Source organism: Callospermophilus lateralis, chromosome 3 (genome assembly GCF_048772815.1).
Source record: "Callospermophilus lateralis isolate mCalLat2 chromosome 3, mCalLat2.hap1, whole genome shotgun sequence".
Taxonomy (NCBI): domain Eukaryota; kingdom Metazoa; phylum Chordata; class Mammalia; order Rodentia; family Sciuridae; genus Callospermophilus; species Callospermophilus lateralis.
This window is the reverse complement of record NC_135307.1, coordinates 117,274,368-117,300,880: the sequence shown is the minus strand read 5'-3', so window position 1 is coordinate 117,300,880 and position 26,513 is coordinate 117,274,368. Positions and strand designations below refer to the sequence as shown.

Below are 26,513 nucleotides of genomic sequence, written 5' to 3'. Positions count from 1 at the left end.
GCAGGCTCGGCGGAGGAAGCGCCGAGGCTGGATGGCGGTGTCCTCATGGAGTGGTTTATTACGATTCCATCTCACAAGGCAGGTAGGCGAGCGGCAGCGGCACATGAAATCCAAGCCCCTGACAGACGTCTGCCTCGGGCGCATGCAAACAGTGCAACATGGTCAAGCGCAAACATGGGCGACCGAGGCGACACGGGACACAGAACACGGAATGGGGAACGAGGCTGGGGCATGGGTCCCTAGAAAGGGGCCAGTCCCCCCGACCCTGGGGGGCAGGACAGGAAAAATAAGATTCGTACTTCTTGTAAAATGCCCATTTGCTGGGTACTTTCTTTCTCCTTATCTTGAAAAATAATAAAAAATAAACACACGGAAAAAAATCTCAAAAAAGTAAAGGAATAAAACTCTAAGAAGGCGAGCGATGGGAGGCCAGGAGATGGCTGACTGTGATGGGGGCACTGCCTCCACTCCTCAGCCGCCTCCCTTCCTGGCCCCTGCAGTGGGCAGGCACCCCAAGCCCTACAGGTGGGTCCATGAGAGAAGGTGCCAGGCTTAGGTGGGGTGCCTGGGGGCCAGAGGGGACAGGCTGGGCAGAGGAAAGAAGCCTGCCAGCCCACTGGGGCTCAGTTCAGGTTTGGGCCCAATGAGCAGCAGGGGCACCAGGTCTGTGTTCTTCCAGGTTCAGTCCCCACAGGCCTATGACCTGGGTGGAAGCAGAGGTCACAGGTGCAGCTCATGGGCTTTGATGTGTTCAAGCTGCTCTCGAAGCTGGAGGAAGGAGGGCCGCGTGGTGGCATCCAGATGCCAGCAGTTCTTCATGACCTCATAGACTGCAGGTGGGCAGCCATCTGGGGCGTCCATCTTATAGCCCTTTTCCACCCGAGGGACAACGTCCTTCAGGGGCTGTGGGAAGATGAGTGGTATATGTTAGTGTAGTGCCTGACCACAGAGAGGACTCCTACCTGGCATCCCTCTTCAGGGGGACCCCCCACCCCCACCCCCCGACCCCCGACCCCCCGCTTTCAGCTCTACCTCAGACCCAGGCCTGGAAGTGGCCTGGAAACTCCCCAGTGCAGGTCTGAGACTTCAGACCCAGTGGGATGACACACCCCTGCCATTCTATCATTCCCAGCCATGCACCAGGCCCTAGCGCCCAGACTCACAATTCTTGGGTAAGGCACTCGCCCAAAGGAGTAGATTTCCCAGAGAAGGATTCCAAAGCTCCACACGTCAGACTTGGTGGAGAATTTCTGATATGTGGATGGGAGAAGAAATGTCAGATCCTGAGAATCTAGGGGTGGTGGGTGACACAGAACCCTAGCCCACCACAGCTTAGGACCCAGGGGAAGGCTGGTCCCACCTTCTCTCTCAGAGCCTCGGGGGCTGTCCACTTGACTGGCAGTTTGCCTGTGTCCTGGGTGCTGGAGGCCTCCTTGGTGAGGCCGAAGTCGCTGACCTTAGCCACATTGTCCTCAGACACCAGCACATTTCTGGCAGCCAGGTCCCGGTGCACAAAGTTGTTGCCCTCTAGGTATTCCATGGCCTCACAGACGTCTCTGGGGGGCAGGCCAGTCACATGGCCCCTCAGATCAGGGCTCCCACAGCAGGTTGGGGGGTCTTCCTAGAACCCTCACCCCAACCCCAGGGACTGCTTCACTCACAGTGAGAACTTCAGGAGACAGTCTCCGCCGAGCACCGACCTACCCCGAGACCTCAGGTAGTCCACCAGGCTGCCCTGGGGGCAAGACAGACAAGATCAGCCCCTCAGGTCAGATTTGCCCTGTAGCCCCCTGGACAGTGGGCTTGAGGGCTAGGTAAATGGCAACACGAGGGGAGTAGGAAGAGGGAAGGAGCGGGACATTGCTGCTGGATACCATGTCAGCATTATCCCTCAACCCTCACAAAATCTCTGAGGTAGGCTTTATTATTATCATCTTCATTTCACAGATGAGGAAACTGGTTTGGAGAGGTAACCTGAACTCTTCAAAGTCATGGTCAGCAAATGATGGGCTAGGACAAAAGTCCGGCCCTAGTAATTTCAAAGCTCAGTTGGGGTGGGGGCAGGGGGAGTCAGGGAGGCAGATCCAGCCGGGATTTGGGCAGGTGCTCACCTTGGCCATGTACTCAGTGACAATGTAGAGCCCGCCCTTCTCCTCTACAATTACACCGAGAAGCTGTACCAGGTTGCTGTGCCGAAGTTGCCTGGGGCAGGACAGGGTGGTTGGAGCCTTTGGAACCTGCCCAGCTCCCCCCCCACCCCCCCTTGCCTGTGGGCAGCCTCCTCCTGCTTCACCCAACTCACGTCATGACAGAGGCTTCGGCCAGGAAGGCCTGGGCGGTGGCATCATTCTTAATGCACTTGACAGCAACTTTGTTCCCCCGGTAATCACCCAGCATTACATCTGGAGGGAGAAGAATTGAGGGCTGTTCCTGGACTCCCCAGACATCCCCACTCCCAGCTCTTCCCAGGCTCCTAGACCCTCCAGCTCACCTCCAAACTCTCCCTTCCCAATGGTCTGCAGCAGCTTCAGCTCCTTCATGTTCAGTGCCCAGCCACCTGTGGGAGGGGTCAGTGAGGGTGTGGATGCTGGACAGGCCAAAGATCAGCCCCCGATGGGACAGACAGACTGGACTGTCTCCAGACTCGTGGTCTTTAGGCCTCCAGAATGGGGGCAGAGCCAGAGGCCTGGGGGTGGGGAGGCAGGTGAGTAGGTTTGGGGGTAGATGCACTCACTGCGGTAAAATTCATCCTGGGCTGCCACTGTGCCCTCCATGACCTTTGGTTTGATGAGGCGTGTGCAGAGTCCATCTGCATCAGTGGTGTAGTGCTGGGGAGAGGAGGGCAGGTGCTTAGAGCCAGCCTCTAACGGGCCCCATGTCCTCTCAGCTAGTATGCACTGCTCAGGCTTGACCACTAGAGGGCAGCAGAGGCTGACCCCACCCTCCTGGAACTATTTGCATAGAGAGGGCTCCCCATTTCTGGCAGGGTAGGAATGCCTGTCCATTTCTATGCCACCCTACACTCAGCTGCTGGACAGACAGCTGGCTGTTGCTACCACTCAGGCTCACCAGAATCCTGAGGTAGAGGGCAAACTCTGGTTTGGTCCTAATGCCAACCTCTAGCCAGGTGTGCTCAGGACCCCACCTTTCTTTGCCAAGATAGCAAAGTGAGTCTGGAGGCATCTGGTAAGCCACCGGCAGCTACTGGATGCCAGGTGTGGCTGGGCTAGATCTGAAAGAACTGGCCTTGGAAGATGCAAGAACCTGTGAGCATGTCCATGCAGGGGAAGCTAGAGGCACCTGACCATCAAGGTGTAGGGCTCCTGTTTACATATATACATCTGGGCATGTGGTTATGCAAATGGAGGGAAAGGAGTTCTAGGATGAAAGAGACTCGGACTCCAGTCCTGGAACCTCCAATATATAGCTGGGGGCCCTTAATTGCTTTGAACCTTTATGTCTTAGTACACAAAACGGGGATAATGCCACCTTCCTTAGGGGAGGATTATAGGATCAGAGGTCAGTCCTGGCATGCAGCAGGTGCTCCACCGAAGTGTGAGGAAAACAGGGGCTTAGAGATTGCCAATATGTCTGGGTTAGCCCACCAGAAGAAGCAGGTAGGACTAGAGCTAGAATCTAGGGTTGTGTGTCAGTATTCACAGATAGGTTTGGGGTATATGTGGGGATGGTGAGGCCACCTACAGGTACCCTCCCACCCTCACCTCCACCAGCTGCATTAAGTTCTCGAAGTATACTTCTTCGTCAATGCTGAGTTTGCTGGCATGGTACATGATGCGGTAGTGCTCCACCTTGCCGTCACAGCTCACGCACAGTGTGTAGTCCCCGGGGTAGTTGGTACTTTCCCGCACCAGGAACAGGCCTGTCTCCGGTGGGTATAGAAGCCGCTCAGCCTGCTCCCGTGTGATCTTGCCATGGAACCAGCTGGGGAGTGGTGTGGCCAGGGGTCACAGTGGCCCAAGGGTACTGACCACCCTGGTGCCTAATGCTCTGCTTTCTGAAAGTGCTTCCTCTGTTCCTGGAGCTCCCACTCACTCAGCCAGGCTACCAAGGTCCTTATCTGCTTCCTGTCTCTTTTTTTCTTCTGTCCTTGTCAAACCCCTCCTGCTCCTCCCTCCGTGAGGTCTGGCCTGATGTCCTGTCCCTCCTCTTGGACCTACATACAAGTCCCTTACTCTGGCCCCAGGCTTTCCTCTGATGCTCTTCTGGAAGGACCACACCCACTTCCTCTCTTACCCTGTCCCCATCGTGTGGTACTCACGGCATGAGGCTGAGTTTGGTGCCTGCCTTCACGCCCTCCCGCTTCTGGACATAGTTGGCTGGGATGATGCCTTCACGGCCCACCTTGTTCTTGGCCTTGTACCAGTTGGGGTCCTGGCAAGAGGGTAGCCCAGATACATCCTCAGGTCCACCCTCCCCTGCAAGTGAACCAAACCCAGAAGGAAGTCCCAGAGGTGGGAAGGTGAGGTGGGCATAGGTCCCTGAGTACCTTGGTGACAGCCACAATGGTGAGCACATCTCCTTTGCAGAAGGGAAGGTCCTGTTCAGCAGTGCCGTGGAAGTTGTACTTGGCAATACATTCTGTACCGGATGGCCAGGCGGCCTGAAGGGCAGGTGATAGGTGGGTAGAGGCATCGTGGGCCTCCTCTCCACCCACCTGCCTGCATGCCTTTGATGTCACAGCTCTCAGTTGAACTCATGAGCCTGGGTGATGTGTCTCTTTCCTGAGAACTCTGGGTCCCTTCCTTACCACCCCAGACCTGTGCTCTTATCTTGAGGCCCTGTGTCTTGACAGTGGGTGCTGGAATTTTACTTTACTGAAAGCCTGGGTTGGGACAGAGGGTGGGAATAATGAAGGTAGGCTCATCTAAGCTCCCCCTGCTCTTTTACTGAGCACCCTGGGGGGTGACAGGGACGCAGAAATGCCTGAAATCTGCACCTCCGTGGTACCTGTATTGCCGACATCTTCTCAGGAGATCTGGCGTCTCCGTGTCACAGGAAGGCTGAACTGTCACTTGGTACCATTAGAGCTGGGGGGAGAAAGATGAAGATTGAGGAGGGGTAAGAAGAGATGGCCTCTACCCATACTGGGATTGACTCCTTCCCCAAAAGGAATGTGATCAGGTGCCAAGGCTTCCAAGAGCTGGAATGTGGGGGCAGGGCTGTTTTCTCCAGACTGAGGCAGGAGCATGAAGGCTCCCAGGATCAGAGGCAGCCATCAACCCTAAGTACATAGGGGGCCTTAGAGGTCCAATGGAATGACCAAGGGGAGCAAAGAAGGCTTGGAGAGTCAGCAGCACTAGAGCCAACTGCCCAACAGTCCCAAGCTTGGGGCAGCAGCTGGCCTGGAGAGAAAGGAAGCCCAGGACAGCTTTGTGAGACTCAGAAGGTGCTGTGTCACCTGGGAAAGTCTCGTGTGTTCTGTGGGCCTACCAGATTCCTCTACAAAAGCTTGCCCTGGTGTATAGAGCCCCCTTCTGGGTACATACCAAGAAAAAAACAAGGCACATGTCTACCAGGACAGGCACAGGCTCACTCAGATGAATATTTTGTAGTAAATTGCAGATTGGGATGGGCTCAGGTGCCCAGAGAATAAAATGGTTACAAGAGGAGACATTGTACAGGGACAAGCACAATACACTTCAGCTACAAAACAGCCTTGATGAATTCCTAAACATAACACAAACCAAGAAGCCAGAAACAGAAAAGCACATACTATGTGATTCCATTTGTATGAAGCTCAAAATCTGGCCAAACCAATTCATACTGTCAGATGACCACCCTTTGAGGAAGACTGGAAGGGGCAAGAGGGAACCTCTGGGTGATGGTTATATGAAACATTTGAACCCAGTCATGGAGTGGGTGCACTCTGTGGCAATTCACTGAACTTCACCCTTATGACTGGTGAACTTCTTGGTTGTGTTTACTTCAACGAAGTTGAACCACCCAAAGAACTACCCCAACCAACCCCACATTCCAAGAGCAGCAAGCAAACCTTATCTGCACACCTGTGCCTGACTCCTTCCACCACCACCACCTTCCCAAACACAGTCCAGAGGCAACTCTGTGGCCACACTTTCATTGGGACAGAGACTTCTCCATGAACCTTGTCATCATGCTTATTTTGATGGGATGGAGGGGTTCAGCAGCTGGGCTGATGGTAACAAACATGATCAACTGCCTCCAATCAGATAGTGGGAGAGAACATTTCAGTGCAGAGGTGTGTTTGGGGAGTACTGAGCTGAGCCCTGAAGACTGGAGGGTTTACAAAAACAGAGGGAAGGTCAGAGAAGGTACCCCAGAGAGAAATTGGTGTGGCAGCCAGAGCAAGGGTGTTGGTGTAGGGAGGAGACAGGCATAGCCTGAGAAATTTGGCTAGGATGGAAGTCAATGAGGAGGAAAGGCAGGACAGGCTTCACCTGGAACTCCATGACCCCAAGCTTCCAAAGCCCAGCCTTGTCTCTGCTGTATTGAAGGTTTGGGCCTGACATAAACCTTGCAGTCTGCAGCGGGGCTTCTAATCTACTGTATGAAACAGGGGATGGATTCTGAGGGCAATGTGGCCTAGGGTGGTTTGGATCCTTAATCCTGGAGCCCAACAGAAGCTTGGGAGAAAGGAACCAGGGAAAATGACCACTTCTAGGCCATACTCCTGATTCTACACAGTCAGGCAGATCTGGATTTCAAACCTTGCTCTGCCATGCAACTCAGGGTGAATGACTCAACCCTTCTGAACATCCCTCTTCCTTAAGTGGAGCACAGAGGCCCCATGCAAGCAGGTTGTGGAGGAAGTGCAATGAGACCCCGAACTTGTTTAGCATGCCCTGCTCCTCATCTCTGCAGAACACACAGCCCTTCCCACATCCAGAGGCAGCCTGTCAACCTCTGCTGTCTATTCAGGGGCACTGAGGCCCATGGAGAATGAGCTTGGATTTCCGCAGCTACATTCACATGACTGAGCCACCACGAGTACAGGAACCTGCACTTGGGCCCAACAAGATGCATGCTACAGGGATGGGCTCAGGTGCCCAGAGAATAAACAGCCATAGTATGTGCTTTTCTGTTTCTGGCTTTTTGGTTTGTGTTATGTTTAGGAATTCATCAAGGCTATTTTGTAGCTGAAGGAAGCTGTGAGCTCTCCTTACTCTCATTTTACAGACTAGGAAACTGAGGCTCCAGAGAGTGAACAACTTGCCTAAGGTCACAAAGCTAGTTAGGAATGACATTCCAAGCTTGAGTTGGGGTTCCACTGTGGTTGGCTTGGTCCCCAACCTTCAGGTCCTTTTAGCCAGAAGGCCCTGCCAGTATTCCACATCCCCACACCTCCCCCCAGCTTTCCCAAACTCAACCCCCCCCCCCCCCCCCCCCCCCGCTGCCACCACAGGAGGGCGCGGAGGCTGTTGCCCTGTTAGTCACCCTTCCAGCTGTCAGTTTGCAAACACTCCTTCCCAGCCTGCAGCTGCTGCTGCCACCTCCCTGCTGCCTCAATGATAATAATAAAAATAATAACAGGTCCTGTTTTCTGAGCACTTATCCAGTGCCAGGCCCTGTCCTTGGCACGTCATTGTTCACCCAATCCTAATAACTGTGAGAGACAGGCTATTATTATCTCCATTTTACAGATGAGGACTTCAAGTGAGGCCCAGAGGGGCATGTGGCCTTGCCAAGGGTCGTCACACCTTGAGTGAGCTTCTGGAGTCCTATTCCAGACTCCTGATCTGCTCCGCAGTCCTCCTGGCACCTAAGACCCCTTGTCTTATGTACCCACACTATGCCCCCAGGAGTTGCCGTTGGACTGGGAACCATGAGGTTGGGTCAGCGCAGAGCAGTGTGGGGGAGAGAAGCAGCCATAAGAGTCTAAGACATTAGTGCTCAGAGGAAGGGGCAAGCCCAGGAGTGTCCAGGGTGGGCCGTCTAGAGGGGTGGGGCTCTAGACTCAGAGAGGAGCCAAACCCATTACCTTTACTCTACTAGCTGTGCCTCTGGGACCTATTTCCTCTGTAATTCTCAGTGAGAACCTGCAGTTCCAAGGGCTGCTCAGAGGAGTGGAGTTGCTGGCTCTTCTGGGAGGCTCTTCCCTGGTGAGATCCTGAGCCCAGGATGGCTCAGCAGTCCCCTATAGTACCCAGGCTGGGGCCTCCTCCTTAAGGGATCCCCAGGAAGTGAACCCCTTCCCTTCTAGGCCTGAGTCATGAGAGACAGTGGCTGAGAGAGATGAATGCAATCTTAGGCCTCCACAATCCAGCCTGCGTCAAGGACAAAGAAGGGTCCTTCATAAGATTATCTGCAGAACACTGTCCAGGGAGTCAGGCGCTCTGAGTCCTGGACATGCCTCTGCCACCAACTGCTGTGTGACCTGGGGAGTCACTTGACCTTTCTGGGACTTGCTAGCTCCCAGTACTTTGGCCAGACTTATTTCCCACTGGCTATTACCTACCTTCTGCCCACCTCCCTTCCTTGCCATGCCTTCCCGGCTCCCTCTCTCTTCACCTAGAGAACATCCATTCAACCTTAGGGGTGCAGCAGGGGAATGCTTCTGCTGCACACATGCCCCCTAAAATGTAGTAGGACTACTGTTCCTAGTAGCAAGACATGGGAGGAAAGACTTTATGCCCATTAATGGGGGACTGGATAAACAAATCAAATTCCAGAGAGGGAACAGCATCACTTCAGCCATAGTGAAATCAGAAATTATCTCTAGGTGAGGATTAGGAAGATTTCCCATGATACAGAAAATAAAATGGAAAAACAACAGCCCAAGTGTCACTAAAGCTTCTAAGCATTACCTTCTGGATTAACCAGAAAGGGGAAAGAGAATCTTAACAGTAGGGAGAGCTGACAAACACCTCAACCAAGGAATCATATGAAATTGAGCACCATCAATAAGGAGACCAAGTGTGTCCTCCTGTGATGCATTGAGATCCCAGTCTCAACCTATGTGGTATTCCTGCCAGTGCTGTTCAACTTGATTCAAATGAGGAAAGCAATTCAACAAATCCAAAACAACCAGTTCGAACTCTCAAGGCCAATGTTATAAAACATAAAACAAAACCAAGAATACCCCCAAATCAAAAAACAGCAACTAAAAGGTTAGGATGATGTTTTAGTTAAATTGAACACTAGAGGCTGGGATTTTGGCTTGGTGGTAGAGTGCTTGCCTAGCAAGTGTGAAGCACTGCGTTTGATTTTCAGCACAGCATCTAAATAAATGAATAAAATAAAAGTCCATCAACATCCAAGAAAGTATTTTTAAAAAACTGGACACAAAACAAACATAAAAAAGATTTAATGAGTGATCCTGAAATGGATTCTGGATTAGGGAGAAAAAAAAAAACAAAACAACTAGAATAATCGTCTGAGTTGGGCACAGTGGCAATGCCTGTAATCCCAGTGGCTTGGGAGGCTGAGTCAGGAAGATCATGAATTCAAACCTGCCTCAACAACTTAGCGAGGCCCTAAGCAACCTAAGAGAGACCCATTTCAAAAAATAAAAAGGGCTAAAAATGTGGCACAGTGGTTAAGTGCCCCTGGGTTCAATCCCCAGTACCGAAAAAAAAAAATTATTTGAGGACAATTGGGAAATAGGAATAGTAAGATAATATGGAATTAATGTCAACTTTCCTAAGTGTAATTATGTAAAAGATACATAGGTTCTCAGGAAAAACATGATACATGCAGCACTAAACTCAGCAAAAAAATGCATTTTCATATGTATTTATATAGATAAAAGAGATAAGAAAATTCAGGAAAATGTCAAGAACTGGCAGATCTGAGTGAAGGATTTATGAGTATCCATTTCAACTCTGCATGTGTATGTACTATTGGCTCTGTGCATGCCAGGTAAGTGCTCTACCACTGCTCTACATTCCCCACCTCCAGTCCTTTTTAATTTTTGAGACAGAGTCTTGCTAAATTGCACAGGCTGGCCTTGAACTTGAAATTCTACTGCCTCAGCCTCCCCAGTAGCTGGGATTATAGGTGGGAAACACCATTCCTGGCTATTATTTCAACTTTTGGTGGTTTAAAACACACACACACACACCAAAAAAAAAAAAAAAAAGAAAGAAAGAAAAAGGCTATGGAATACAACCAGGTACAGATCATCTGTTGTACACCATGAGTAGATGTGTTTTTCTTTCCTTCTTTTTTTGCAGGCAGTACTAGGGATTGAACCCCAAAGCAGTCTACCACTGAGCTACATCCCAAGTCCTTTCTATTTTTTAATTATTATTATTATTTTGGTGTGTGTGATACCAGGGATCAACTAGGGGTGCTTAACCACTGAGCTACATCCCCAAACTTTTTACATTTTTTTCTTGCTGAGTTGCTTAGGGCCTTGCTAAGTTGCTAAGGCTGGCTTTGAACTCTTGATTCTCCTGCCTCAGTCCCCCAAGCTGCAGGGATTACAGGCGTGTGCAATAGCACCCCGCTTTTTTTTTTTTTTTTAATTTGAGACAAGGGTCTCGATAAGTTTCTGAAATTGGCTTCAAACTTGTGATCCTCCTTGTCTCCGCCTCCCAAATTGCTAGGATTACAGGCATGCACCACCTGTATGAGTTGTTTTTGAAGACATACAACATATCCATAGACTCAGGTATGTCTAGGTTATCTTTGGAAAGACACAGGAAAAAAATAACAGAGGTTGCCTCAGAGATGGGATGGGAGAGTAGGATCAAATTCAAGGAATACTTTCTTTTTACTCATATTTGATATTTTGGGTTTTTTTGGTTGCTTTTATTTTTTTAAATATATGCACCTATTGCCTTCCCCCTAAAAATAAAATTGAAAATGTCACTTTCTGAAAACCACCTCTGCCAAGAGTCTTCCTTGGTTTCCCAGCTATGCTGGCTGCCTGCCTCCAGGGTCTCACATTCTAGCAATGCAGCAAGAACCTCACTGGCCATGGCCTGTGGTTTAGGGCGTACTGGGAGCTCTGCAGGGGGAAAGTTAGTTCTGACTCATAACTGCATCCCCAACATGGGCTGGGCCCAGAGTGCCTGCTCAGTAAAGGAGTGCTGAATGAATGAAGAACGAACAAAAGGGAGAAACCAGACTGGCTGTGCCACACTGAGGTCCTGTAACTGGAAAACTATATTTAACCCCAAAGGGACAGCAGCTGTCACCCCCACCCCCACAGGGTTGGAGGAAAGGGGGCTTGGGATGTGGCAGGACCAATGCTTCACTCTGACTTTCTGCCCTAAACCCTGCTCCCAGCAGCCCTTGTGCTAGGGTCCTGGGAACAGGCTGGGCATTGTGCCCAAGCACTGAGGTCAGTGGCCACAGCCTCAGGCAGGCCTTTCTTGGGAGCCTAGGCTATCAGGGAGGGGGGATGGAGAGGAAATTGGGAGCCCAGAAACTCCCTGGTTGCCCTTTCCCTGCCCTGGAGGCAGCTGTAGACCCCCAAAGCCAGACACATGCCGATGATCAGGGTAAGTTAAGGGGCCCCTGCCCTGCCCCCTCATCAAAACTCCACTGCTTAATGGGGCATGGGAGCTTCAGTAACTGTTTACACCCAGCTAAAAATACCCACTGAAAAGGGAAGTGTACTAGAGACCTGGGGGGACTTGAAGCCATGGCCCCTAGAGACTCTGGTCTTGAGACTGAATATATGATAGCTGAATAATACAACTGAATACATAATTGCTAGACCTTGCAAGGATGGGGGCAACCACTGGAAGCAACAGGAAGGTTCCACCTTGCCTTTTGCTCTTTTGAACCAATAGTTCAGGGGCCTTCCTCTGTCCAGTGTCATATTTGGTGGGCCAGGATGGGCAGGAGGAAGAAAGGGCCCAAAAGGTCCTGCCCCTGGAAATCAATTCATGAGCTTTTCCTCTGTGCCCATCCCCAGGGCTAGGTGCAGGAGATCCCAAAAGAATACAGACATGGCTTCTGTCCGACTACATAATGGTCAACCATGACTTAGTGTGCTCAGTGCCTCAAAAGATTGAGGACAGGATGTAACTCAAGTGGCAGAACACCTGCTTAGAATGCCCCAGGCCCTGGGTTCCATCTCTGTGCTGTTTAAAAAACAACAAAACTGAGGAAGGACAGGGGACATCCAGGAAATAATCTAAGAGGAAAAGTGGAAAGGAGGAAGGAAGCTGGAGCCGGAAGGATCTCAGGGGAAAGTAAGAGGGAGAAGATTGGAGGGATGCCCTAGAACAGGGCAAGGTTAAGATTCCAACTGCAGTATGGAGGGAGTTAATCAAGACTGAAGGCCCAAGGAGGCTTTGAGCTCATCCCCCAAGTTTCCAACAGGTCACAGAGCAGACACAGGCAGAATTAAGCTTCAGACTTGGGCATGCCCCCCTGGAAAGGGCAGAGCACCTGAGGAGGGTGGGGCTCCCCCACCCCGCGCCAGCAGTTGGGCTGGTTTGGCAGCAATAAAATCAGCCTCACCCCTGGTTCTGCATAAGGCACCCAGGCTGACAGCACTTATATCCCCTGGCCACACACCAGGTGGTGGGGCAAGAGGTTTCCTAGTGATCCCAGAAAGCCTGGGCAGGTACACTCATTGAAGAGATGTCTCGGGGTCGGGGGGCAGGGAGCAGTAGGATCAGGCACAAGACCTTTGGAGATGCCTAAAGCTCCCTGGGAGTTGGAAGGGAGTAAAAGGATGGCCTCCTTTGGCTCCAGTACATGCTGTCCTACCCTCACCTCTGAGGCTCCCTTAAGCCTTCAGTACCTCAACCTAAGGAAAGCGGTGAGTTTAATGACTGAAAAATGTTAAAAACCAAATTACAGCAACTCACTGGCTTTTTTCCTGTCCCCAATGGCTTGGTGGGACCGGAAATCCTGTCTAGCGGTTTGGGAGCAGTGGGGGCTGGGTTAGAGGAGGCTAATGGGGAGCCTCCTCCCCCAGGCACCTCTGCGGCTAGAGGCTGCCACTCCTGGCCCAGAAAGGTTTCTAATTACCGCTCAGAAGCCTAATTACCTACATGCACTGGGCAACCGGGACTCTGGGCCTCCCCAGGGCCCTAACCCAGGCCCCTGCTCCCCTACAACCCTCTTAGTGCAGGCTGTGGTCTTTGCATCTTTATTTGCTTACATTTACATGCAGCTTCCCAGCACTAACCTTCCACAAACCCTTCAAAGTTATGGACTGTCCTTGTCCATCATTTCAAAGTCTCTCAGTCATGGTAAAGGAGGAAAACTGAGGGTAGAAGCCCATGAGCTGTCTAAAACTTTGGCCCTCAGAGTTCTGGTCTTCCTATTTCCAAACTGGGACCTACAGAACACAGCTGGGAAGGCAAAGCTATTGGGGCTAACACAAGGACACATAGCTTACTACCCACATGAGGGGAAAGGAGGCTGTCAACACTCCCCTGCAGGATGGACTGCAAAAATAAAAGCATGCAGGTACAGCCTACTGGTTCAACTGGGTTCAGGGATCTGTGTTGGTTATTTAATCCTAAAGGAAAAACAAACAAACAAACAAAAACACTCACAGTCAAGTACTGTTGATCCTTGTTGGATAGAAGCAGAAACAAGCTCTGATAAGGGTTACCCACTGGGGGCCACCTAGCTTCCAAAGGCTAGAACAGACTTGAGTTCAGATCTGTCTGAACCTTGGTCAGGAGACCTTTCTTTCAACTTTCCTGAGGCAGGATAGATGACACCCTAAAAATGGACAGATTGGGGGCACTGGGGTAATGGGGGATCTGCCTAGCACTTGGCCCTCTTATTCTAGGAAGTAGAGGTAGGAAGAGGCCAAGGGCTGGTTCAGCAAGAGAAGCCAGCAGCCCCTATGAGAAAGAAGCTCCAAACAAGAACCTCCGCCCCCACCATGCCTGTCTTCAAGTGATTCTTGATTTTCACATGCCTATTCCCTCCCTCCAGGAAGTCCTCCAGGCTGTTCCAGCCCACCCAGGGTCCCAGCTTCTGAGCTCCCACCAGCCCTACCAGGAAGTGGGAAGCACAGGCCTCCCCTGATGGACTCCTCTGAGCCTGGCTCCTCTATGCCAAGCAGCAGAGCTTGGCACCTCCCACCCCATCTTCTGGCAGTGTGGACAGCAAAGGCCATAGATGCACAAGGCTGAGTGAGGACCAGGGGCAGGCTAGGCAGGGCTGAAAAGCAGCAGCCAACATGGACAAGGGTGAGAAGACACCCAGTTTCACCCACCCACAAGGCTTCCAACCATGCAGAGAGCAAGACAGGCATGGGGGCGCACAATAGCCCCTCTCTTGCTTGTTATAGACCACAGAGGGGAGGGGAGGGGCAGAGGGAAGCTGCGGTTGGAGGGTGTACACAGCAAGTGTGTGAAGAGAAGCTATCCTCATCACAGCGCCTCAGAACCAGGAAGAGAAACTGAGCGGGAGGAAGGGCGGGCTGGGCCGTGGGGCCTCCAGCCCTGGGGCCTGTGGAGGGGAGCTCCCAGTCAAACCACTTCAGCCTCTGGGCCTCAGTCTCCCAGTAGAACAAACGGGATTCTCTATCTGCTTTTATCAAAATGCCTCTGATCCAAGCATTCTATAACCGATGGGCCCTGCAGGCTGCATCATGCCTGATAAGAGAGCACCCCCAATTCATGGAGCACTCCTGACCACAGGGAACAGGGGCTCAGCTACAAAAAGCCAGTCTCCCTCCCTGCTTGTTTCTCCCTCAGCCACACAGGGAGCACACCAGCTCTTCCTTCACCAGCTCTTTATTTTTAGGTCTGAATTTGACTTTAATCATTACTTAGCGGATTCTATTTCCAGTCCTTGGATGAAGGGACCCAGAGGGGAGGAGGAGGGAGAGTCAGTGCTCCCTGCCGGGCGTGGGGGGCAGCCTGATCCTCCACCCATCCTGTCCTCAACCAAGGGTGGGGGAAACTGAGAAACACCCAAAGGGCTCGCTCTAGTCAGGCCAGCAACTTGGGGAGGCTCCACCCTTTGACCTCATCCCAGCCCAAACTGTGGGACAGGAGGGCAACTGTAATGCCCACTTCCCCTGTACCAAGACCAGGCAGGAGGAAGAAGTCTGGCAGCCAGAGTCCGAGGTCACAAGCCTGAGGGACCTCTGCATTGAATGGGCCACCTCAGGGAGGACTCCTTGCCTAGGTTAGCCCTGGGACACCTTAGAGTCATCTGGGGCTATAGTCTCTTGGATCCAGGGAGTGCCAAATTGAGAGTTTGCTCCTACTGTCCACAGGGTGGCCCCTGGAGGACACTCCCAGTTTTTCAAGTCTGCATGGAAGCAGAATAAGGGGAAGCAAGGTTTGTCACAATGGCACAAACTCAGGTTAGACCTGGGCAACACCTGCCAAGGAACATTCTAGAGCTGGAAGGCTCTAGAATACCCCCTACCCTATCCCTCAGCTTTCTTCCCCTCCCAGGTCACTGGGAAAGGTGGGAAGCTGAAGCTGGCCTGGCTGTCCCTGGGTTGGGGCTCAGGGTGCCCTGCCTAAACTCAGGCTAAGGAGACCTCTATTTCTACAAGAGAATGCAGGACTGGGCCATACTTGCAGAAGCTGGAAGGCAAGAGGCCTCCTCCACTCAGCTCTGACACTGGCAGACCGGAAGGGAAATGGGTGGGGTCAGACCCTGGACATCAACCAGCAGCCCATCTTCCCAGGGCCAGCCCATGCCCTGAGCCAGCCAATCACTTAGCAATGGCATTTCTACCATGGGAGCTGGGGGCGGCAGGGAGGTGGAGCAGCACACTGGCCATAGTAGCCTGGAACCTCATAGAACCTCAGCCTCTGGGCCTCAGTCTCCCTGTAGAAAAAAACGGGATTCTCTATCTGCTTCTATCAAAATGCCTCTGACCCGTGCAGTCTATAACCAATGGGCATTTCAGGCTGCATCATGCAGCCTATGGAGCCAGGTTCAGGGAAGTCAGTCAGGAGAGGCCTGTGCTTCCCACTTCCTGGTAGGGCTGGTGGGAGCTCAGAAGCTGGGGCCCTGTGCAGGCTGGAACAGCCTGGAGGACCACCTGGAGGGAGGAGGTGGGTTTCAGAGGGGCTGGGCAGGGACATCTCCCTGCTGGGCCCATGGCTCAGGTGTCTTCCTCCATTTGAGCCAGCCTGCAGTGGGCAATCCCCTCAATGACAACCTCTATCTACAGAGGGAGAGGAGAGAGGATATGCCAGGCATTTTCTAGTTCCTCAGTTAACAAGTTCACACTTCTCACACTTTCCTTTAAAGCATACATCACCATTCCTGTTATTTATACAAAGGAACTCTGGTTCAGAGGGTAGTGACTTTCCAACCCTTCATTCTGGCCTAAGTGGCATGGCTAGGCCTGGTACCCACGTGGCTTGAGTGCCAAGTTGCCTGCTCTCTGCTGACTGCTTTTGGGGCTCATAGTAACAACCCCCACAACAGCAACAGATGGGAAGTGCGTGCTCAGTAAGAGGGGATGAGTGAAGCTGTTGTGGCAGAGCTACTTAGAATATTCTGTAGCTATTTAGGCAGTTAGACTATGGAGCACCACAAGAAAATGCCCATATACTCAGTACTGAATGAAAGGTGTCACGGCACCCACACTCCAGTGCTCCAGTGAAAACAGTGACGAAGGAAGAAAATCAGGAAAAAACTGGCAGGGACTCCAAAATGCTAGAAGTCACTGTCTAGTAAAGAAATAGTGGGTAACTTTTGTTTTCTAAGTTTTTTTGCAGCCATTTTGTTACTTTCTAAATTAAGAAAATTAGTATGTACATAGTTTTCTTCCAAAAAGCTCATATTTGCTCTCTTAGGTCCCACCTGGCCCAGTTCTGGCCCAGGTGTCTAAGAACATTTCTACCGTGGAACAGCTTTTTCCACTTGGGACAGCCTCTCAGACACAGGAGGATCTGTCCTTACCTTCTTTCCCAGACTCAATGCCTCTGTTCTGTTCTTTGAGGGCTACTTATTAAGGTTCGAAATCCCTCAAAAGATGGAGTCCAGAACTGGACCCAAATAGTTCCATTCCATTAGGCCATGTAGGTCACACAATCACAAGGTACTATTTTGAGGGAGGCTGAACTCTGCCCTCTCTCCAATACTTGCTCCATGTGGCTCAGCCTCATGGGGCCAAGTGCCCCTGTAGCAATGAAAGGACTCATCTTCTGGTCTTTGCCCTGACCCAGTGCAGGGAAAAGAGCAGCCACTTCTGAGCGGGAGGAAAGAACCGAGCTCAGATTAAAAAAAAAAAAAACACAAAAAAACAAAACTCCCTGCACATATGTCAGCCTGTGTTAGGCTCCTTTCTACAAAGGCCTTTGGGGATCCTGGGCTGCACCCTTGCAGCTCACAGTCGGTAAAGAAGCAACCAACTATGTCAGATGTTAGGTCCCAGCCCCAGCTCCTCAGGATGGAAAGGAAATCAGGACTGGGTGTGAGGCTTAGTGAGTACAGCCTCACAGGCTCAGGACATCTGGGCCCCTTCTGCTATGTTTGTCAGGGAAACAAGAGAGGGAAGAAAAAAGAAAAACCTAAATCAAGAGCAGGGGACCTCAAGTAGGACAAAACTGCAGGTGACTCCAAGATGGCCCAGACACAGCTCAGCCTTCTTCAGGGAACCAGAGGATCTTGCTATAAAGCCAAGCTCACTCCTGCTGCCTTTGCCCCATTCCTGCTGTGGTCACACCAAGAAAGACACTGGAACACCTATGGTACAGTTGTTAGAAATGGGCCCTGGTGGTATCCCCACTCAGCTGATGCTCCCATGCCTGACAGGGTGCTGCCAGTGGAGACAGAGATCTCACCTTATCCATCTGAATTTGGTGTGCTCCTGTGCCTGCTAGGCCAAACATGTAGGGAGGGCTGGGTCAGGACTGACCACAAGATTGTTTGAACTCAGTGCTAGAGACTTCTGTGCCATACTACACAGGTGACCCCACACATTTACCACATCCCCTGTCAGTAGGACCAAGGCTCGGACATCAAGGAAAAATATTATGGGTAGTTCTAATGCTGTCTGAGCCCAGACCTAGACAAAACTGGGGCCGGAAGCCCTCTCTAGTCCTCTGCAGAGGAACACGTGCTCATCCTACAAGATCCCTCCTAGGCCAGGCAGGGGGCCTGCATCCTTGATAGGTAACAGTGCCTGCCTGGTTTCCTCCCACCCATAGCAGTCCAGCTTTGCAGAACTGAAGGTGAAAGATAGCTGGCTTCCCTCCACCAGAGGACTGAAGTAGTTACCTTCCCACCTTTGGGCTAAGTTCCTGGTCTTCAAAATGGGCAGTGAAGAGAAATCCTAGTTAAGTTCCAAAGATCTGGTTGATGGACACACCCCTTCTTAACATCTGGGCCCAGAGGAACCTGGGAGAATGGGCATTCCAGGGTGCCAGGAGGTGGGAGCATGAGGCTATTATTACCCAGTGTTACCTCCACCCCAGACAGAAGCCCTGCCCAGTTTCTCCACCCAGGGGTCAGAGGTCCCTTGGCTTAGGCCTGGTCTTCCCAGAGGCAGAAGATGACAGGTTCAGTCCCAGGACCTGGGCTTCAAGCATGGTTCAAGGGAGGTGGCTGGGCCCTAGGCTGTCTGGAGCCAGAGTACCTTAGTATAGGAATGGAGGAAGGGGTCAGAATCAAGTGAACCAGGGCATCTGCAAGGAGGTCCTGGGCAGGAAAGGGCAAACTCTTAGGAGTCAGGCTCATTCTCCTGGGCCCTGGATCTCTAGTCACCTCCTACTCTGAGCTCCACACTGGGGGAACTTGGACAGACCTCAAAGAAGTCTGCTGGGCTGCTGAGCGTACCTCCCTGGTGGCTCCTTCCCAGCAAGATTCTGACAGAGACTCCCGGGAGAATTCGAACCCGTGGAGCAGAGGGTGAAGGAAGTGGGGGATGGGAGTGGACGCGACCGCGGTGGTAAGAGAGGCTGGACGTGCGACCTACACCCTCCTGGGGACACCCGACGCCCAGCTCCTCCCGGGCTGCCAAGCACTCACCTTTCTCGGGGCACTGCGGTCCGGGCCACCTCGACACGGGCGGCATCAGCGGCCTGCAGGACGGTCCATGCGGCCAAGGGGGAGGGGAGGGGCCTGGGGGTCCCCAGGGGGTGCGATACAAAGAGGTAGGGACGCTAAAAAAGGGGGAGGAAGGACCGCCTGACAGAGGCAGGGGGACAGCCACAAGGCCCCGGTCCAGGAGGGAAGAAAGGCGGGGGAAGGGGGCGGGAGGGAGTCAGGGGGAGGAAACAATGTAGCCGGCGCGGCCCCGGTAGAGTTCCGCTTCCGAACGCCGCTACCAAGGTTCGATTTTGGAACGTCTCGCCGGCGGCCCGGGGCCACCCTGGACGCTCGGTTGGGGGCCGCCTGGCTCCCCGCGCTCCACGCCCGGGGGTTCGGGCGGCCGAAGACTGGCCGGGGCGGGAGGGTCGGCTGGTCGGGGGACGGCCCCGACGGCTGCGAGACCGGGCGGTCGCCCCGTTCGGACCCCGCCCCGGCGGGACCCCCGGGGCAGTGTGCAAGGTGGCGCTGGAGCCGGAGGGCGGCGGCGGGCTCGGCAGCGGTGGCGGCCAACCTCTGCTAGCCCGGGCTCCGCTGGGAGGAAGCTCGCAGGCCTGCCGAGAGGAAGCGCGGCCCGGATCCTCCGCCCGCCGCAGCGCGCCTGCGCGAGGGGGCCTGCCCGGCGCGCAGCGGGGCGTGGGCCGGCGGGACAGCGCCCCCTCCTGGGCTCCTGGAGGATTGCGGGGGGTGTGTACGCGCCCACGTCCTGCCCCCACCCGCCTTCGGGCGTGAAGTATCCCGAAGTGCTCTCCCGGAGGGCCCACTATCTCGTTTTGGAGCAGCCTCGCAGTCCTCTCTAGACGAAGCTCCCTCGCTGCTGAAGCCGGGCCTGCTTCCTTCTCTTCGGGTGTGTCTGTAAAGAGTGAACCTCACTCGCGCAGTAAGCGCTCATTCATTCACAAACATTTCCTGACGCTGACAGTATGACAGGCCCTGCTCTGGAGTCCACTAATGACCCGCTTCAGTGCTGTTAGGAGTTCTTAGTTGAGTGGAGACAGGCCCATAGGCCAATGGCTCGTCACATAGAACTAATCGATAAAAGTGGAGAGGTGCTTGTTCAAGGTCCACAGGAAACAGAAAAGAAGGGAAGGCAAGTGGGGAGACTTCATAAAACTGGGACCCTGGCAGAGGGAACAGCATGCACAAAGAGGCAGGGAGCAGTGAGAAAGCTTGGTGACTTCTGGAAACTATAAATAGTTCAGTAGACTGCAGCTTTAAGTGTGGGTGGGGGGAGATGGGTTCCTGCAAACTACAAACTACAGGGGCAAGACACAGCCAAAGAGCCTCATGGGATTTTCTTGGACTTTATTTTGAGCCTGGAGGCAATAAGGAAGTTGTTCGTAGTTGTGTTATCTTGAACAAGTTACTTGACCTCTCTGTGTTGTAGTATCCCCATTTGATAAAATAGGGAAAATAATAACAACAACGTAAGGTTTTGTGGGGAAAGAAGTTAGTAGGTTTAAAGCACTTAGTGTATAGTGCCTGGGTGAGTCCTAAATTAAATAAGACTGTTATTATGTATCATTGTTCATGATGAGCAGGGAGACTCCAGCAGAGGTAGGCAGTATTCAGGTGCTTTCTAGGGACTGGATCCTGAAGGAAGAGTCACTTTTAGATGCACAGAGAAAAGGGGACATTCCTGGATGGGGAAAATGAGGCTGCTGGCAATGTCCTGAAATGCAAGATAAGTAAGAAGGAGCTAAAGGAGTGAAAGGGACAGTATAGGCCCTGTGGGAGGCAGAGCTGGACAGACAGTGTGGCTGCAGATTGCAAAGAGCCATAGATGCCAGGACCAGGAGTTGGACACTGCCCTCCAGGCAAACTACTGTTAGGCACTTTGATCCACATGCCCCAGGACCAGCTTACCAGCAAGGAGCCAGCCATAATGATATGGGGAGGGATAATTTTTGAGGAGGCATCCAGTAGGTCTCAGAAGTGTGGCACAATAGGGGGTGGGATATGGATTTGGGATTCAAATCTCGGAGATAAATCTTTTTTTTTTTTTAGTATTTATTTTTTAGTTGGACACAATACCTTTATTTTATTTATGTATATATGGTGCTAAGGATCGAACCCAGGGCCTCCCACGTGCTAGGTAAGTGCTCTACCACTGAGCCACAACCCCAGCCCTCAGGGTTAAATCTTAACCAGGCCTCTTACTATGTATGTGGCCTTGGACTAGTTACCTAAGTTCTCAGCTCAATTTCCTCTTCTTTTTGATCAGGCTCAGGCACACCTCTGTTATGAGAGATGGGGCAGATTCAGCAAGATAACGGCTTGGGGTGAAGGGGTGGAGCTGACTTCTTTTGCTTTCCTCTGAGGTCAAGATGGAATGATAATATGGGGCCTGGGGGAGCAGGGGCTGCCACTCAGCCTGAAGGAAAGTTCTTCTGCAGCAGCTCTGCAAAGGTTTATGCAAGGGAGAAATTGACATCTCTTCCCCTGCCCTGGCTGAATTAATTGTCAGAATGATAAAGCAAGACTTTGGGGACTTGGTGAAAACACTCTAATCCCTACTCCAGTTTTGTCCCCTACCCATCTTCCTTTACTCGTAAACATACCTGACTCTTCCCTCTGGGCCTGCTATGGCCCTATGTGTGAACTTTGGAGTCAAATAAAACCCATATTTGAATACTGGCTCCACCTCTTTTTGTCAGGGTGAAAATAATTTTTTAACTTTCTCAAATCCCAGGTACTGGGGATAAAACCGTGAGCAAATAAATAAAGGAATCCATCCCATGGAGCTCTCCTGTAGTGCAAGGGCCAGTTAACTTCCAACCTCATATAGTTCATTAATTCATTCACATGACAAATACTTTATAGAACACCTACTAAGTGCTAAGTATTGTTCTGAGTGCTGGAGATAAAGGAATGAAGGCTATCACCATGGTTCTTGCCCAAGAGTATAAGTGGAAAGGGCCAACAGTCACTGTAGTCTGATGGCAGTGAGCACCCCAATGGATGGGAGAGAACTGGGGGAGACAGATCAGCTTCCAGACCCCAGGAAGGGACTGAGCCAATGTTGGTGGAATAGGGAAGGAAGGGTGTTTCAGGTAAAGAGGACAGGATGATTAAGGACCCTGAGCCACAGAAAAGCTCAGTGGCTCAAGTAACATGGAAGGCCAACACGATGAGACTAGAAAGCAAGGGAGAGCAAAGCCAGAGACTGGTGTGGTGTTACATGCTTGTAAACTCAGCAACTCAAGAGGCTGAGGCAGGAGAATCACAAGTTCAAGGTCAACACTGGCAATTTAGCAAGAACTTGTCTCAACATAAAAATTAAGAAGGGAGTTGGGCGTGGTAACATACGCCTATAGTCCCAGTGGCTCAGGAGGCTGAGACAGGAGGATTGTGAATTCAAAGCCAGCCTCAGCAATGGCGAGGTGCTAAGCAACTCAGTGAGATCTTGTCTTTAAATAAAATACAAAAATAGGGCTGGGGATGTGGCTCTGCGGTTGAGGGCTCCTGAGTTCAATCCCTGGTACCAAAAAAAAAAAAAAAAAAAACAGGGCTGGGGATATGGCTCAAGCGGTAGCGTGCTCGCCTGCCATGCGTGCGGCCCGGGTTCGATCCTCAGCACCACATACAAACAAAGATGTTGTGTCTGCCGAAAACTAAAAAAAAATTAAATATCAATATTAAAAAAAATTAAAAAAATTAAAAAAACCCACACATAGTAGGGCTGGGTGGGGTGGGGTACACCTATAATCCCACGACTGGGGCTACAGCAGGAGGATCACAATTTCAAGGCCTGCCTCAACACCCTGTCTTAAAATAAAAAAATAAAAAGGGCTGGGAATGTAGCTTATTGTAGAATGCCCCTAAGATCAATCCCTAGTACAAAAAAAAAAAAAAAGAAAGAAAGATGCCTAGTGAGGATGAGGAGGCTGTGGCTATGGCATGTCTGGTCCTGACCAGTGATGATGGGCTAGGGCCTGGTGGAAGCAGCAAGAGGAAAAGGGATGGACAGAGGAGAGTCATGTGACAACTCTCCAAGAAGGGCTATTTGCGGAGAATGAGGATCCCAGAGAAGTCAGGCTTGCCTCCTCCCGTTGTGACTGGAGCTCCTGAGGAGATGGGGGTTCTCTTTGCTCAGATAGGGAGAGTTTGGGGAAGAGGGCAGGCTGGAGTAGCACTCAAGAGCTCAATTTTGGAAAAGCTGAGTTTGAGCAGCCTGTGAAACATGGAGATATGAAGTCTGCATTTGGAGCCAAACACTAGCTTTCCTAGGCTGAGCCACTTGTCCCTGGGTGGTGGGGTGAGCCCCAAGTGGGTGAAGAAAAGAGAAAGACCTATTGGATATGGAGAATGGGAACAGAGCATCAGACTTTTGACTGCTTTTGGTGGTAGGAGCCAAAAGGCCTTGCTCCATCGGAGTTGAGTTAGTGTCCAGAGATCCAGAGCACATTTGTGGTGGACTGAGCTCTCAAGGTTCCCTGGGAAGAGAAGGGCCTCTTCTCCCTCCCCTACCTCCTCCCCTCCCCCCAGCCTCTTTGCTCCGAGATGACAGTTTAGAGAAGCTGGTGTGAAGTAGCTTGAAACTCAGACACTCTGGGCAGTCCCCCAGGGCAGAAAACAGGAAGCCAAGATTAAAGGCAGATTTCCAGCAAAGTCCCCTTCTACTTCCTGTATACAGGTGCTCAGGCAGAGCAAGCTGTGAGCCAGAGGGGCTGGGCTGGCTTCCTGCAGTGGCCAACCCTCCAATTTTGGGAGCTGTTCTTTGGCCTTGACATCACCACTTCTGCTCAGGCCCTTGGGGAAGGAGTCTCCTCTAGAAAGAGGCTGTAGAATGAAACCCGTTGGTGGCAGACAGGAAACAGCAGGGCAGTGGAGGCACCAAGCAGAAAGGGCAAGGGCTTTGTGGTTTCACAGGCTTTGGGGTCACTCACTTCCTTACTGTGGGGTCTCACTGAGCTGTGGAGGTAGATTGAGGGGCCAATAGGATAGAAAGGGGGCCTTATGGGAAGGTAAGCCAGGGAGACCAGGCCAGTGCTTAGAGCTGAGAGTATCTAGGGAAAAGAAACCAGGAGAAAACAAGTGGCCTCAACAGTGGTCCTTCTCATCCCAATACCAAGAGCTGCTTGGCTGATATCCACAGTTGCCAAAGGCTCCAGGAACCAGAATGGGCCTTGCCTGAGACCTCTTCACCTTCCTGACCCATGGGAGAACAGGGTCCCTGGGACTCCAAGTCAGGAACTAAGACTGCCTCATGCAGAGGCTAAAGGTCCACCCTCCAGATGACCCTTCCACTCTCCTGAAGGAGCCTGAGCTTGCACCTCTCCAATTCATTTTATCCTTGGTCCCTCCCTGGAAGGAAGTATGCCTGCCTGAATTCAGGGCTATCACTAAAAACTTCCTTCCTAAGACTGGATGAGTTTATCATGATGCCAAGGATCATAGGTTAGTCTAGGAGACCCAGATTCTGAGATAGATCTTGCTTCTAACTTTGGGCCAAATCTATCTTTCTAGGCCTGTGTTACAAATGGTTAGATTTGGTGATCTACAGGTTTGACTACTGTGCATAAGTGGAGGGCTCTGAGCATGGAGATGGGAACTGCCAACTGCCTTCAACTTCTACCCCCTTGAGACCAGGGAACTATTGTTTACTGAGCACCTAGTATATACCAGGTACTTTATTATTGTTCTAGAGGATAATAGCTAATATTTGTAGACCATTGTTCACTCTTGACTATCCCAGTTTGCTCCAAGTGGACTTCCTAGCAAGTTAGTCTTTGTTTCCTTCATAAAGGTGGTAGAATTTCTAGTGGTGGCGGTTTGGTGACTTTGTGGCCTTAGTGGTGTTAGTGGTGATGGTGACCCAATCAAGAGAACCATTTGGGAACTGGAGGTCCCAACCCTTGTGGCTGAAGACAGCCTTCACACAGGGCCTCCACCACCACAAGGGTTTATGGACTCTGACCTCAGAGGTCCTGAGTCCAGGGCTTTGGTATGTCCCTGGAAAGTGCAGATCACAAGTCAAGTCCACGGTCTGGGGCTGTGGCTTAGTGGTAGAATGCTCACCTAGCATATGTGAGGCCCTGGGTTTGATCCTCAGCACCATATATAAATAAATAAATAATGGGCTGGGGTTGTGGCTCAGTGGTAGCGCACTTGACTAGCATGCGTGAGGCACTGGGTTTGATTCTCAGCACCATGTACAAATAAATAAAATAAATGTCCATCAACAACTAAAATAAATAAATAAATTAATTAATTAATAAAAGGTATTGTGTTCAACTACAACTAAAAAAAAAAGAAAAAGAGTCAAGTCCGTGTTACAAATTGTTTGAGATACTTGGGATCTCTGGAAACTGTCCCATTAGCTCCCCACAGCATGTTTCCCTCCTCCTAGGGCCCTGTCTTGGCATGTTTAGGCTACAAGAGCACAGACGGTCAACAAGGCCATACCAGTTCCTGGGAGGGATGTGCAGATTCAAAATGGATACAGAGCACAGAAACCCTCAGATCCACTAGGAGGGGAGGCAGCAGGAGGACTGCTGGGATAGAGGCCTTGAAGCTGGAAGAGGTTGAACATTGGGCTAAAGTTAAACAGGCCCAGAGGAGTGGAGTGCACGATGTGGAGTCTTAGAAGCAGAGGTGTCTTAGTGAAGCACGGGGTCTTTGGATTTCATCCTCAGAGTAGAGACACTGCCCTCTGCATTGGAGGGTTTTGTCACAGCCTCAGCTGATCAGATTTGCTTTGTAAAAAGATTACTCCTTCTTCTGGGAGGAGAATTGACTGGCTGTTTGTTCTTGGAAGCTTCCATGTCCCCCTTCCCATATTCCAAGGCTGGATCCCTCCCCTCCCTGTGCTCCCTCAAAGGCATGAGAGCACTGACTACTCTCTTTGTGCTGTGTCCTGATCTGCTGCTGAAGGATGAAGCCTGGTGCTGCTGAAATGTTGGCTGAATGAATGAGTGACATGAATTTTAATTAATAATAATAATAGACAACATTAATATAGGGCTTACAATCTGCCAGCACATCCTAAGCACTTTTTTTTTTTAATAGTAAGGATTGAACCCAGGGATGCTCTACCATTGACCTACATTCCAGCCCTTTTCATTTTTTATTTTGAGACAGGGGCTCACTATGCCCAGTCTGGCCTTGAACTTCCTGCCTCAGCTTCCTGAGTCTCTGGGATCACAGGTGCCACCATGCTCAGCTCCGTGCACTTTTAAATGTCATTTAATCTCCCAACGTATTCATGATAAAGGTATTATTACAATCTTCATTTTACAGATAAGGAAACTGAAGAGGGAGTTAATGAGGGAACTTGTGTCACCAGACTCTGGGTGGAAGGAAGGACCTAGGATGCTATCTCATCCTTCTATTAACAGCTTCCGGTTTAGAGTCCTGCTGTACCCCTGACCCGCTGAGTGACCTTGGCTTGATTTTTGCAGTGCTGGAGATTGAAGCCAGTGTCTCCTGTTTGCTAGGGACAAGCTGATACCACTGAGCCACAGCTCAGACCCTTGCTGAACCTCCCTGAGCCTGTTTCTGCATCTCTAAAATGGGAATGAGGGCCCAGTTCCCAGGGACTTACACTAAACTGGAATGATGTATAGGGCTTAGACACA

General features: G+C 51.4%; 1 protein-coding gene across 1 annotated transcript; it reads right to left on the bottom strand.

Annotated features, from left to right (window-relative positions):
• Window positions 1–299: 299 nt before the first annotated feature.
• Csk (C-terminal Src kinase) lies at window positions 300–19,492 on the bottom strand. The gene is made up of 13 exons (XM_076851101.2): window positions 18,874–19,492; window positions 4,969–5,048; window positions 4,508–4,621; window positions 4,280–4,392; window positions 3,723–3,942; window positions 2,735–2,828; window positions 2,492–2,557; window positions 2,303–2,402; window positions 2,112–2,202; window positions 1,662–1,735; window positions 1,361–1,556; window positions 1,164–1,250; window positions 300–903 (listed from the first exon to the last, which is right to left on the bottom strand). The coding sequence occupies exons 2-13, from the start codon at window positions 4,981–4,983 to the stop codon at window positions 721–723; spliced, it is 1,353 nt and encodes a 450-aa protein (XP_076707216.1). The 5' UTR covers window positions 4,984–5,048; window positions 18,874–19,492; the 3' UTR covers window positions 300–720.
• Between the last annotated feature and the right edge of the window lie 7,021 nt (window positions 19,493–26,513).

What these genes read in the sequence shown, in the direction of transcription:
- Csk (XM_076851101.2), bottom strand. An exon ending in CCAGGATGAATTTTACCGCA is followed by an intron (nt 2,558 to 2,734) that starts GTGAGTGCATCT and finishes CCCCTCCCACAG; the next exon opens with GTGGCTGGGCACTGAACATG. An exon ending in GAGTGCCTTACCCAAGAATT is followed by an intron (nt 904 to 1,163) that starts GTGAGTCTGGGC and finishes ATCTTCCCACAG; the next exon opens with CCCCTGAAGGACGTTGTCCC.